This window comes from Corythoichthys intestinalis, chromosome 13 (genome assembly GCF_030265065.1).
Source record: "Corythoichthys intestinalis isolate RoL2023-P3 chromosome 13, ASM3026506v1, whole genome shotgun sequence".
NCBI lineage: Eukaryota > Metazoa > Chordata > Actinopteri > Syngnathiformes > Syngnathidae > Corythoichthys > Corythoichthys intestinalis.
In genome coordinates this window covers 47,589,124-47,602,688 of record NC_080407.1, presented here as the reverse complement: position 1 = coordinate 47,602,688, position 13,565 = coordinate 47,589,124, and the positions used below count along the sequence as shown (strand labels likewise).

The following is a 13,565-nucleotide window of genomic DNA, read 5'->3' as shown; positions in this document are numbered from 1 at the left end:
GCTGCGGCTTATAGTCCAGTGCGGCTTATCTATGAACCATAGTCATCTTCGTGTCAAATTTGGTGGGAGGCAGCTTATAGTCAGGTGTGGCTTATAGACGGAAAATTACAGTATTGCACAATAAACATCAGTTGTGCACGAGGGGCGAATTAAAAGGACTCTGGGATATACAGTAGTATTCTGTACATACACATACAGTAGAGGTCCCTCTTAACCAATTGGATGCCAGGAATGCTAGGCAATAGCCAATGGCAGAGCAGCTATAAGTATGTTACTCTGGGACTGCGATTATCGGCCATACTTTATTTTTGCCTTTCATATCCTGAAAATTCTTCCGTAACGAGGTAATATTTTCCCGTTGAGGCGTGTCTCAACCTGAAAATTCTGTATGTAGAGACATTTGTATGCAGAGGTACCATTGTATATATATTTTGAATAAATATGATTATAAATAAGTACAAACAGAAATATATTGTTTACGGCGCTCAATAACACTTATTTTTCATTTAATAGTATTTAACTCATTTCCTGCCATTGACAACAATAGACATCCTATTCTTTTAAACTATGAATGCTTATCTTTCAATGCCATTGACAGAATTAAACTCATTTGGAGGCCAACTCCTTGTATTTGGAAATGATGCGTGCATACTCCAAGCCAGAGCGGTATATCGTTCGCCTGCGTTCAACGTGGGAAAAGTCCACATGAAACAATCCAAAGCGAAGGTCGAATCCGTCAGCCCACTCAAAGTTGTCGATAAGCGACCAGACGAAATATCCGCGGACATCGACGCCGTCTTCTCCGATGGCTGCGAGGAAAAAGCGAGATTATAACTTGTGTCCGCTGACCCCAAAACGTGACTGGATGTACCTTTTTCCACTTCCTGGATGGTTTCCTTGTAAAAGTGGCCCCGCTGTGCATCCTCCATCACCAACGGCCCCGCCTGACAGAAGCCATTTTCCGTGATGTAGACCACTGGGTTGCGAAATGTGTCCTGGAAGGTGAAGGTCAAACGAATGGGGAAGAAACTCAATGTTGATTTTAGCTCAACTCCATGGAATGAATTTCTGAATAATGTTCAGCTTTCTTGTAGATTTTGCTCATGAAAATCTGCAACTGATGCCCCTACAAGAGTTGGAATTAACATATAGAGCAGCATAAAAAGAAAGACCAAAACACTGTTTTTCCACCACTAAATTGAGATGTAATGCCACTGTCGACCACTAGATGTCGCCACACTATTTTACATTAAATGCTCAACACTTCTGCAAACAGGGATCGGTATACTAGTAGTTTGTGCAAAATTTCTGTTGAAATACAAGCTTTTAAAACATTACAAAACAATTAAAATGCTGTAAATTTAAGTGTTATATGGAAGCATCACTTTTTATTACCTTTGCCAGTAGGTGAAACATGAAGGGGCTGTATGGTATTCGGTTAAGTATGTGTGAACCCAAGTAAATTATAAATTTATTTTAAAAATCATACAAAGTGATGTCTGGATTTTTTTAGATTATGTCTCATAGACCTCTCAGACCTCTACCTACCGTGGGGCAAATAAGTATTTAGTCAACCACCAATTGTGCAAGTTCTCCTACTTGAAAAGATTAGAGAGGCCTGTAATTGTCAACATGAGTAAACCTAAACCATGAGAGACAGAATATGGGGAAAAAATCACATTGTTTGATTTTTAAAGAATTTATTTCTAAATTAGAGTGGAAAATAAGTATTTAGTTACCTACAAACAAGCAAGATTTCTGGCTGACAGAGGTCTAACTTCTTCAAACGAGGTCTAACGAGGCTCCACTCGTTACCTGTATTAATGGCACCTGTTTTAACTCTATTAGTATAAAAGACACCTGTCCACAACCTCAGTCAGTCACACTCCAAACTCCACTATGACCAAAAGAGCAAAGAGCTGTCGAAGGACACCAGAGACAAAATTGTAGACCTGCACTAAGCTGGGAAGACTGAATCTGCAATAGGTAAAACGCTTGGTGTAAAGAAATCAACTGTGGGAGCAATTAGAAAATGGAAGACATACAAGACCACTGATAATCTTCTCGATCTAGAGCTCCATGCAAGATCTCACCCCGTGGCGTCAAAATGATAACAAGAACGGTGAGCAAAAATCCCAGAACCACACCGAGTGAATGACCTACAGAGAGCTGGGACCACAGTAACAAAGGCTACTATCAGTAACACAATGCGCCGCCAGGGGCTCAAATCCGGCACAGCCAGACATGTCCCCCTGCTGAAGCCAGAACACGTCCAGGCCCGTCTGCGGTTCGCTAGAGAGCATTTGGATAATCCAGAAGAGGACTGAGAGAATGTTTTATGGTCAGATGAAACAAAATTGGAACTTTTTGGTAGAAACACAGGTTCTCGTGTTTGGAGGAGAAATAATACTCAATTGCATCCGAAGAACACCATACCCACTGTGAAGCATGGGGGTGGAAACATCATGCTTTGGGGCTGTTTTTCTGCAAAGAGACCAGGACGACTGATCAGTGTAAAGGAAAGAATGAATGGGGCCATGTATCGAGAGATTTTGAGTGAAAATCTCCCATTAGCAAGGGCATTGAAGATGAGACGTGGCTGGGTCTTTCAGCATGACAATGATCCCAAGCACACAGGAGTGGCTTGGTAAGAATCATTTCAAGGTCCTGGAGTTGCCTACCCAGTCTCCAGATCTCAACCCCATAGAAAATTTGTGGAGGGAGTTGAAAGTCCGTGTTGCCCAACGACAGCCCCAAAACATCACTGCTCTAGAGGAGATCTGCATTAAGGAATGGGCCAAAATACCAGCAACCGTGTGTGAAAAGCTTGTGAAGAGTTACAGAAAACGTTTGGCCTCCGTTATTGCCAACAAAAGGGTACATCACAAAGTATTGAGATGAACTTTGGGTATTGACCAAATACTTATTATTATTTCTAAGTGAGTGAACTTGCAAAATTACAGGGGGTGCAAAAACATCTGCTCCTTACTGTACAGTGGAATTACATTACCTGATACTGTCTAGATCAGGGGTGCCCAAGTCTTCAGGAACCCCTATCCAGCTTTATTTCTGTGTTTCCCTCCTCCAACACACCTGAATTAAACAATCAGGATCGTTATCAGGCTCCTGAAGAGCTTGCTGATCATTTGATTGAGGTGTGGTAAAGGAGGGAGACATGGAAAATAAGCTGGATAGGGGCTCTGCAGGACCAGACTTTGACACCCCTGGTCTGGGTAAAAAAGACTGACACCAGGAAGTATTCCAGCTCACAGTTTTTGGCGACAGAGATAAATGTGTTAGTTTTGGGGAAAAAAACAGGATTTAAATCTCTACCTTAATGTAGTTGAGGAGTTTCCGCAAGCCCCCCGGCACCACAGCTAACCAAGGGGCACCACAAATGCTCCAATCAGGATCCAAGACTTCCTCCGCTTCCCGGTCGCGCTTCATGCACATCCCTAGCTCGCTAACGCATCCGTGTTTGACCTTACGGGACGTGTAATAGTTCAAGGCAAAGAAGTCGGCAGTACCCAATACGGGCGGTTCGTCCTTAGAGAACGTAGGCAGTCTCGGGTTGCCATCATAGCCCAGCTTCTTGTTTTGAGCGCCAATGGCTGCCCTCATTGTGTGCGGGTAATCGCCAGTGACAAACAGAGGCCAGGCAAACCATCCCAAGGTGAACGCGAGGGAACGGTCCACTGCGGCGACATCTGCATCGTGGTTAGGACGTAAAGGTTCAAACCAGTCGCTGTTGAGGGCGAGGGACACTGCGCCGCCCTGTGGAAAACCATTTCATATAGCATAAGAGCTGGACGTGTTGGCTTTACTGTTGGCGTACTCACCTGCTTCAGTCTGTAGAGTGAGTTATAGCTATGCCAAGCCCTAGCGTGAGCACGTAGCATGTTGTGGCCCACCACGTAGGCCGCGGTACCTGGCTCCTTTAGACCTGGTGCGTGAACGCCGTCCTCGTGCCCAAGCTTGGCGCATACGTAAGGTTCATTGATTGTGAGCCAAAGTTTGACTCTGTCCCCGAAAGTTTGGAAACAAAACCGAGCATAGCTGTCAAACAGCCCGGCAATACAGGACGCTTTCCAGCCTCCACGGTCCTGAAGCGCCTGAGGCAGGTCGAAGTGGTAAAGCGTGACCATTGGTGAAATTTCCCACGCAAGTAAATCATCGATCACCTTGTTGTAGTATTGGACACCTGTGCGAAAACAAGATGGCTGCTATGCATGTTTGACGCATGGATTGTTGGGTCTTTTTTGGCACCTTTTTGATTGACGTTTCCTGTGGTGCCATCAGGAAGGAGGCGGGCCCAGGAGAGGGACAGACGATAATGTGTCAGTCCTAGTTGCCGGATGCACTGCAGGTCTTTTTCCCATAATTCATAGCTGTTGCAAGCGACGTCCCCCGTCTGTACTCGACCTTCCTCGTGGCAAAACGTGTCCCAGATGCTCGGACCCTTGCCGTCTGCCTGCCAGCCACCTCAAATAGATTTTGAAAGAATTATTTTATTCAGAAATATCAGCATTGATTGCTTCTATGACGTCAGTTACATCAAATTCTGATAAATTAGTTGTAGTTTGCATACATACCTTCTATTTGATATGCTGCGGTTGCAGCTCCCCAAGCAAAATCACTTGGAAACATATTTCACTCAGTGTTTGATTGTGGTTGCCTTTTGTTGAATAAATAGTTGGCTTTGTGTGTTTGCATTCATTGCAAACACACAATGCTACACGTGCAGAAACAGGAAGCGATCTGAGAATGTGTTGGTATTTCTCTGCGTTTATTTTGTTCAGCCACTAGATGGCGGTGAAGTCAAGGCAGTCACCGCTGGTTTGATCATCTTGTAGGAGTGCTGACCATGAAAGACCATTGACATTCAACTGGTGAGTAAGTCGATGCCATTGACAGCCATGTCGGCCATGCCATTGACTGCCATATACGTCTAAATTTCCCATTAATTTTCAATTGCAGGAAAACCTGTGTGGTTGTGATTTTTTACCGAAAACCTACCATCACAGCCTATTGGCATTCAAATGGCGCCCATGTAAGTCGATGCCATTGACGGCCATGCACGTCCACGCCATTGACGGCCATGTACGTCCAAATTTTCCCTTCAACTGGCGCCCAAGTAAGTCAATACTATTGACAGCTATATATGTTCAAATTCCCCATTCTTTTTTGAATGGCAGAAAAACCTTTGTGGTTGTGATTTTTGACCAAAAAACTTACCATGACAGCCTATTGGCATTCAACTTGCGCCCAAGTAAGTCAATGCCATTGACATCCATGTACGTCCAAATTTCCCATTCAACTGGCGCTTAAGTAAGTCAATGCCATTGACAGCCATATACATCCAATTTCCCATTCATTTTTAATGGCAGAAAAACCTGTGTGGTTGTGATTTTTGACCAAAAACTTACCATGACAGCCTATTGGCATTCAACTGGCGCCCAAGTAAGTCGATGCCATTGACAGCCATGCACGTCCATGCCATTGACGGCCTTGTATGTCCAAATTTTCCATTCAACTGGCGCCCAAGTAAGTCAATGCCATTGACAGCTATATGTGTCCAAATTTCCCATTCCTTTTTTAATGGCAGGAAAAACTGTGTGGTTGTGATTTTTAACCAAAAACTTACCATGACAGACTATTGGCATTGAACTGGCGCCCAAGTAAGTCAATGCCATTGACATCCATTTACGTCCAAATTTCCCATTCAACTGGCGCTCAAGTAAGTCAATGCCATTGACAGCCATATACGTCCAAATTTCCCATTCATTTTTAATGGCAGAAACACCTGTGTGGTTGGGATTTTTGACCAAAAATTTACCATTAAAGCCCATTGACATTCAACTGGCGCCCAAGTAAGTCGATGCCATTGACGGCCATGTACGTCCAAATTTTCCATTCAACTGGCGCCCAACTAAGTCAATGCCATTGGCATCCATATATGTCCAAATTTCCCATTCTTTTTTTTTAATGGCAGAAAAACCTGTGTGGTTGGGATTTTTGACCAAAAACTTACAATTAAAGCCCATTCACATTCAACTGGTGTCCAAGTAAGTCGATGCCATTGACAGCCATGCACGTCTATGCCATTGACGGCCGTGTACTTTGAAATTTCCCATTCAACGGGCGCCCAAGTTAGTCAATGCCATTGACAGCCATATACGTCCAAATTTCCCATTCATTTTCAATGGCAGAAAAATGTGTGGTTTTGATTTTTAACCATATACTTTCCATTATAGCCCAGAAATGTATCTATCACACCATATCACCCATTGCAATTTCTCCAGAAATGGCAGTTTCTAGTGTTTGTATTCTTTCTGTTTAGTATTCTTCCAGTCGTTTAGTAGTTTAGCCGTTCAATTCACATGCTTTTTATTTACAATTGCGCTTTTATTTTGGAAAATGTCAAGTGAATTTCATTTTGGATCATTCAGACTTGTAATTTCGAAGCTGTTGGCTTGCTTTTATCGGCTATGAATGTTAGCATCCTAATCAAAATAATTAATGTGCGCAGTGAATGTCGTACTTTGAAGGGAGATACCATGCAAAAGTTCACTGTAGCTGGTTTATAGGGGTCTGTGAATGTTGACTTTATGTCAGTATATTCACCAGATACTAAATTTGTGCCGTAAGCCCGTTAAATTATCTACAGACTCCTGTGCTCGCTAACCGGAGACCCTGTAGTTTTCAACACATCCGAGCCAACTAGTCACAAGTATAATCTTCTAAACTTTCTTTATTATGAATGTTTTTGATGTTAAATTAATATTGTCTTGTACATATGTATTGTTGTAAACTTTCAACTGTTTTGACAGCTTTAGCAAATGTAACATTCGGTGTTTTGGTTGTAGGGTTGTGTTAAGTTCACTTCATCGGCTGTATTTTGTGGGTCAACCATAGTTGTTTATTGGCGATGGGTGGGGGGGTGCCAAAGCGTTTTTTTTGCCCAGGGCACCATATCAGCTAGGACCGCCACTGGACATTTTATTTTTCACATATCTAACTCTTTCATAAACACGATATGTGTTGTGGTAGTTGTTAAAGAAGCATTACTAGGAGTCTCGCTCAAAATGGATTGAACGTCATCATTGAAGGAAAAAAACCTTCATGTTATCCTTAAATGACTCCGCCTCCTCCTTGTTTCACAGTAGGGATGGTGTACATTTCTCAGACCAATGTGCGCCAAACAGTGGAGTCAAAGTTTTCCTTTGCGTTGCACCGGATGCTAACCCAGTCAATGCATGACCCCGGTCGAAGCCTTCTTAAGTTTGTGGATTATGAATTCTAATTGAGAGCAATCTGGATCCAAATGTTTACAGAAAACAGCTGCTTAAATAGGCACTTAGAAGGAATTAGAAAAACATTTTTGCGTGCGTGGGTTGGCAAGCCGGGCACCAACACAGGCAATCTCTTTGTTTTGAACGTGTTGCTCTAAAGCCTCGGGGACATGCAGGCGCCAAGAACAATGTACAACCTGTGTATAATACCTTAAAAATGATTTTGCGAGACTCGAAATGAACTAAAAATACTGGTACTCGTACTACTCTGCTCTTTGTTTTCATCCCAGAAATGTTGAACATTGATCAAATTCAATTTATAATCTTGCAATATACATAAATAACTGTCCTAGCTAATTTATATCGATAATCTTGAGCAAAACCTATGCTGATTTAAATACTTCCTGTTTTCATTAGGGACCGAGCACTAAGTGTGCGAGAGCCGTATTGTAATGCAAAGGATTCTTATTATTATTTCTTCTCCCCGGTAAATGAAAATGGCCAATTTGGAGGCCTGAACATGCTCGAAAACTCAACAAAATTTGCACATGCATGCGGCTTCGCGTAAATTTTGATTGTTTTGCAACGTTGCAAAAAAATGTAGCAAAATGGCTCATTGGCACCCCCTTGAATTTTTAAAAAAGGCCTCTCCATTTAGGTTTTTTCAACGTAGATTACTGAAATTTGGGGAGTTGATACATTGTGCAAAACTGCTCCAAAAAGTCTCTTGCAATATATTCCAACAGGAAATCGGGTATTTTGGATTGAATGTGAAATTTTTATCGATTAACAGGGTGCACATTTGAAACCTTGGTGCCTAGAGTGTTAGTTGGATCCTCCTCAAAATTGGTGAGAATGTTCATGAGACATATGAGATCTTAAGTTCTTAAAACTGAGTTTTCATTCACGGGCCTGACCTAGGCGGGGTGCCAAAGTCGGCCATTTTTTTTTGGCACAACACCGAATTCAGAAAATGACTAATAACTCCCTCATACAACATTCAATCTTTTTTTATATCTGGCATGTATGTAAAGTATCCCAGCCTGAACACGACTGCATTGAAATGCCCTTTTTTACGAGACAGGCTCCTCCTCTAAGGGAAAAAAAATCTATTGACCTCAAATCTGTTTCAGGGAAGCCTTACGACATGTGTTCAGGTTCCTGATGAAAAATATTGAGGTTTCGTTGAAGTGGAGGGGTCCAAACAGGAAAGTGAAAATGCCCGTCGCCATTTCGTCTCACCACAAATTCTGAACAGTCATAATTTGGCAGACATACAACATATCTGCGCCAAACTTCCCGTGCTTGGTGAGAGTCGTATCCTAAAGGGTCCTGTAGGGATCATTTGCATCAACTCTGTAGCGCCAACTAGTGGCAACAGAAAGTCAGTCATTTTACTTATACATGTCCAGTTCTTTTCAGGTTGGTCACTGTAGTTTCAAGACTTTTTGAAAGACTACAATTTAAGGCCCATGTCCAAACATCTTTGTCTGTTGCCGTGAGGACCCTTTGCTCGCCCATTCAAAGGAAGTAATTTTTTCAGCTTATAGACCCACAAAGTTTGGCACACTTGGTCGAATTGGCCCATTTAGAAGATTTATTTTGGTTTTGAATATGGCCGTGGCTGCAAGGCTCAGTTGCGCTTTCTTTTTTGTAGGACTGTCTTCAATAGGGGCTTTTTCACCTTGGTGTGTGAATGTATTTGAAATCCCAAAAAAAGAGGCAAGTTCTGAGAAAGTTAGGTTCTCAGGAGATGATGAGAGGGAGGCGATCTGCCACCACCCTGAGTTACGTGACGTCAGAGTTGCGTCAAAGTGCGAGGGCCCGTTCAGTCCTGCTTGCAGGGCTAGTTCTACTTTTTTTCGTTTTTTGCCAATGTCTTGAATGGGGCTAGTACTAATCGTGTCTCGATTGGCCAGGCGGTTGCATTTCCAACATGCTAGAGCAGATTTTTGAGTGCAGAAACAAAGTCGCCGCTGTCCCGCGTAGGGGCACGTAGCTGGCAAATTCCTAGCCCGCTCTTTGAACACATGTGACAAGCAGCACTTTGACTCGCGGGCCAAACGGGACTGATCAAACAGCTCTGTTTGGTGTCGGCCTAAAGGGGAGACAACCAGGTTACTCATACTGACCTCTGTGCAGAATGTTTAGCTGAAAAAGCTACACATGCACTGTACATACGGCAGCCCTCGCGAGCACGTGTATGAAAATAAACCGCAGCATATGATTGCCTTCAGAGAAAAGTAATCCGCTATTAAGCGTTTCCAGGGCCTAAAAATAAAGCGGCAACCCAGGGAAGTTCATTTCGAGACGGTGATCCCGCTTGTAACATGAGGATGTGGCTCTGCTACGCGCTCGCCACTCTCAATGTGAACTATTCATGATATTCCGTGGCGTAGGACTGTCAAAGTTTATGAATTTTTGAGGAATGAACCGAGCTAAAAAGCAAAAAAACAATCGAGGTGGGTAATAAACATTTGCATTCCTGCGATTGGCGTGTTAATGGAGATTAAAATTCAAGCCTGCGTGTCAGGCAGCAATTCAGGTGGCTCATACCACACATACCTGCGCTAATGTGCATTCTCTCGGCGCTTGGATGAGGACGCGACTTTGCCGTGTTCTAATGGCGGCGCTGACAGCTTCAAAAAAATCAACCTAACATATCCTAACACAAGTAAAACTGGCTAAGCTAAAATTTGACAATTTTAACAAAAACTGTAAGATCTAAAATGACTCACATTTCACTTACCGAAATTTTCGGACTATAAGCCGCTACTTTTTTCCTCATTTTGAATCCTGCTGCTTATTTGGTGATTTATTTGGGTTAATAGGTAACACTTTATTTGATGGCGATGTCATAAGACGGTCATAATTACGACATGACACGATCATGGGCATTTTTTTTTTTAAAACATGTCCTGTTCAGCTGTTTGACAGTTGGAAGTCTAAGTGTCCGGTTGGTCTGAAAAGTTTCAATGTTTCATATTGAGAGTATGAGATACTCCCATTGTGATTATTCAACATACCTCGTTTATTATGACAAAGCAGCAAATAGGAAGGGGTTATGGGGAACACAAGCGAAGAAAGAAATGAAACCTATAAGATAAGTGATTGGAAGGGGTGGAGTGTAAACAAATCAGCTCTGTCACCTACAAACCAGTAATCGTGCGAATCCCTTGTGAGTGTAAGCCCGTTGGCAACCGACCCCATCGCAAATCCTGGCACCGGGCCCCCCCACCCGAGCGCGCCTAATCCCATACAGCCGCGCGCGAGATCCACCAAACACGTGACAGCCACGCAGAGAGCGGAGACGCCGCGCAGGCGCCACCCCAGGGCCACGGCACCCACCCAGCCAGCCCGGGGAGAAAGGGAGGGCAGTCAGGGGGCGCGGATCAAGAGGGCGGTTTGGGGGGCGGGAAGCAAGCGCAGCCCATAGTTCCTCCCGCGGCCCAGCAAAAGATCCATCGTCACCCCCCTGGTATCCAGGGTGGTAACCCGGGCCACCCTCCATCAACTGGCCTTCAGGGATGGGAAGAGGGGACAATGCACCGCCAACCCCACGCCCACCTCCGTCCGCCCACCCGGCCCACTAGCCATGACCGCAGCCCCTCAACCAGCACGGCACAGGACCCTCAACGGCCCAACAAGCCCAGGTCAGGGCAGGGCAGGGTCCCCCGCCGCAGTGGGCGACACCCAGCCGCCCACCCGATCATGGATATTAATGAATCCTTATGACAGAAGTCATTCAGCATCATCCAGCAAATTATGCCACGAACTCCATTTATGTCCAGCTCGGATAATTTACATCCATTCAAAAGTGAGATCATTTGCAGAATGACACAAAATGACATCTGTCATAAGCAATCATTAATGCTCATGGCAGTGTCATGTCATAATTATGATGGTCTTATGACAGTTTTATTGCGCCACTGTCAAATAAAGTGTTACTAAATACCATAGCTAGCAATTAATGAAACAACTGGAACAGTAACTGAAGAAATAATTAGCACAGAACATGAATTTTGATTATTTACATGTTGGATGACAACAGTGTTGACAGCAGGTGGAAGCAGAGGTCAACTGTCTCCCCCCAAAGGAGCAGTGATGACCAAATGAAGCTTCTTGAAGCAATGAAGCTTTGCAGCCAATTAGTCCCAAGCTTCATGTGGTTCATTTGGTCTTAGTCTTATGACGCCACTGTCAAATAGTTTTACCGGTTAATGTCTTTTGGTATATATATCCCATAATCCAGTGAGGACAGCTGCAGTTTATAGTCCAGTGCGGCATATCTTTTCACAAATGCCATTTTCGTGTCAAATTTGGTGGTTGACTTATAGTCCGAAAATTACCGTACATTTTGTTCTGCCTTGTGTTTATTATGGGTGTAAACCCACTGTTTACCATTAGATGGCAGTACACCATTTTCTTGACATTGAATTTGTCTAAAAAAGAAGAATGACAACAGTGTTTTTTTTTCACTTTAACTTCATTTTTGAAGCCATCCTCTTTTATGCCGACAGAGAGCAACAGCTGTAGTTCAATTTCAGGGCCATTTTGCAATAAATGGGGGTGGGGGGCTGCGTGACATACGATTGACTTCATTTTAAACATAAATTTGCGTCTGATGGGGGGCAACTTCACAGAGGTCTCGAATAAAAATCATTCTTTGGTTAAGATAAAAGCTGCTTTTCTACCATCTTGTGCTCTGTCGAATAATAAAATTTCCTATAAGACATGCTAACAAATGATTTTGAATAGACATAACTCAAATAACTTGAATATTTGTATCTATTTTTTTAAAATAAGTTAGGAGTTACTTCCACTTTAGCAGTTAGCCAGAGTGTTAGCTCAGTTGTCTGCGTGCTCTGGGTTCAACCCCTCGTTTGGACAACTGGATTTATTACCTTATTACTATTATTCCTTCGAATACAGCGATTACAAAGTAAATACGACAAACTTTCTTTAAATAAAAGAATATTTACTTATGTTTGATCATGGACGGACATAGAGGAAAGTTCTCCTCAGTCACATTCTGCCTTGTTAGCTGCACACTACATGCTGCTTTCTCACTGTTTACATCTTCACCGTGTAGTTAAGCATTAATTTACGTAATATTTGTGTTGACCATGTGTCAGCAACGCGCTCCTCCGACGTATGTCCGGCGGTCATTGTCCAGCTGCTTCCCCACAAACTAGCTCTCCTGCCCGCAGCAGGGGAACGACAGCTGTAACTTGCTTGCTGCCGAGCGGGTTGCCGATCGGCGAAGACAATCGACAACCCCGCCGCCGTGTGACATGGGCTAGTTTTGTGTGATTTTCGCTTGAAAAAGCGAAAAAAGACTTCAGACGTCACTCGGTTCGGGTTTAGCATTTCGGCTAGCTGTCACGCCTCTTGGTTTGTTTACATTCTCCGAAGCCAGGGCAGGGAAATGACAAAAGCCGGACTAACTTCGGTGGCACAAAATATAGTTTGGGAGGTGCAAGAAGTGGACAGTTTTGACCATTGTGGTGTAATTTCGCCATGTCGTACTGAATAAATGCATTTTTAATATTTCGTATTCCATTTAGCACAAGACTGTTATTTGTCATGACCATCCTATTTATTTAGCAATTGGGGAAAAATACTTGGATAAAAAGAATATCCTGTAAAAATATTGGAGTCGAGAGATTGAAACAATGACATTTTGCAGATCTCTTTATCGCATTTTCCTCGTTGTGAATTCTAAATCAAATGAAACCAATCCTCCTGTTGGGGATGCTCGAGCCCTATATTGGTAGGCGTGGCTAAATGGCAGATTAAAAGATTAATTTCTTGTTGTTTGCACTTCGCCAAATTTTTGTATATAGTCAAATTGTCTCAAAATATTATTCTAATTCATAATATAATGCGATTCAATACCTTTTTTTAATCACTTTAGGACAAAACATTACCGCTTTTGTCTACCCGCGTCGCTAAAATCGACCAAAACTGGAAGGTTACCTAGTGTTGCTTTAAATGCATTTTTTAAACCGTTCACAAAAATAAGTTTCCTTGAAAAGCTACCTCCTCTTTTGTTATTATTTTGCTTTTAACTTGCACCATGTATGCAAACAACATGTTCACAACATATCTGAAAAAATTGTTACATCAGACATTTTGCACCCGCCACTTTTGAGCCTGACGCCTAGCTGAGCTGAGTCACACACACCCCTGTTTCCCCCTCCCACGCCCCCTCCACGCTGTCACACACACACGCAAACACACCCACCACCACAAGCGCCAACCAGAGGGAAA

At 43.1% G+C, this 13,565-nt stretch overlaps 1 protein-coding gene across 1 annotated transcript; it reads right to left on the bottom strand.

Annotated features, from left to right (window-relative positions):
- Positions 1–580: 580 nt before the first annotated feature.
- On the bottom strand, positions 581–4,733 carry LOC130929146 (cytosolic beta-glucosidase). The gene is made up of 6 exons (XM_057856104.1): positions 4,593–4,733; positions 4,267–4,482; positions 3,840–4,201; positions 3,334–3,774; positions 872–995; positions 581–809 (listed from the first exon to the last, which is right to left on the bottom strand). Exons 1-6 carry the CDS (start codon positions 4,645–4,647, stop codon positions 607–609), a joined length of 1,401 nt encoding a protein of 466 aa, XP_057712087.1. The 5' UTR covers positions 4,648–4,733; the 3' UTR covers positions 581–606.
- Between the last annotated feature and the right edge of the window lie 8,832 nt (positions 4,734–13,565).

Excerpts from the sequence above, each read along its gene's own strand:
- LOC130929146 (XM_057856104.1), bottom strand. The coding sequence starts at position 4,647 with ATGTTTCCAAGTGATTTTGCTTGGGGAGCTGCAACCGCAGCATATCAA. Across the intron at positions 4,202-4,266 it reads AGGAAACGTCAATCAAAAAG|GTGTCCAATACTACAACAAG; the intron begins GTGCCAAAAAAG and ends GTTTTCGCACAG. Across the intron at positions 3,775-3,839 it reads CACTCTACAGACTGAAGCAG|GGCGGCGCAGTGTCCCTCGC; the intron begins GTGAGTACGCCA and ends GGTTTTCCACAG.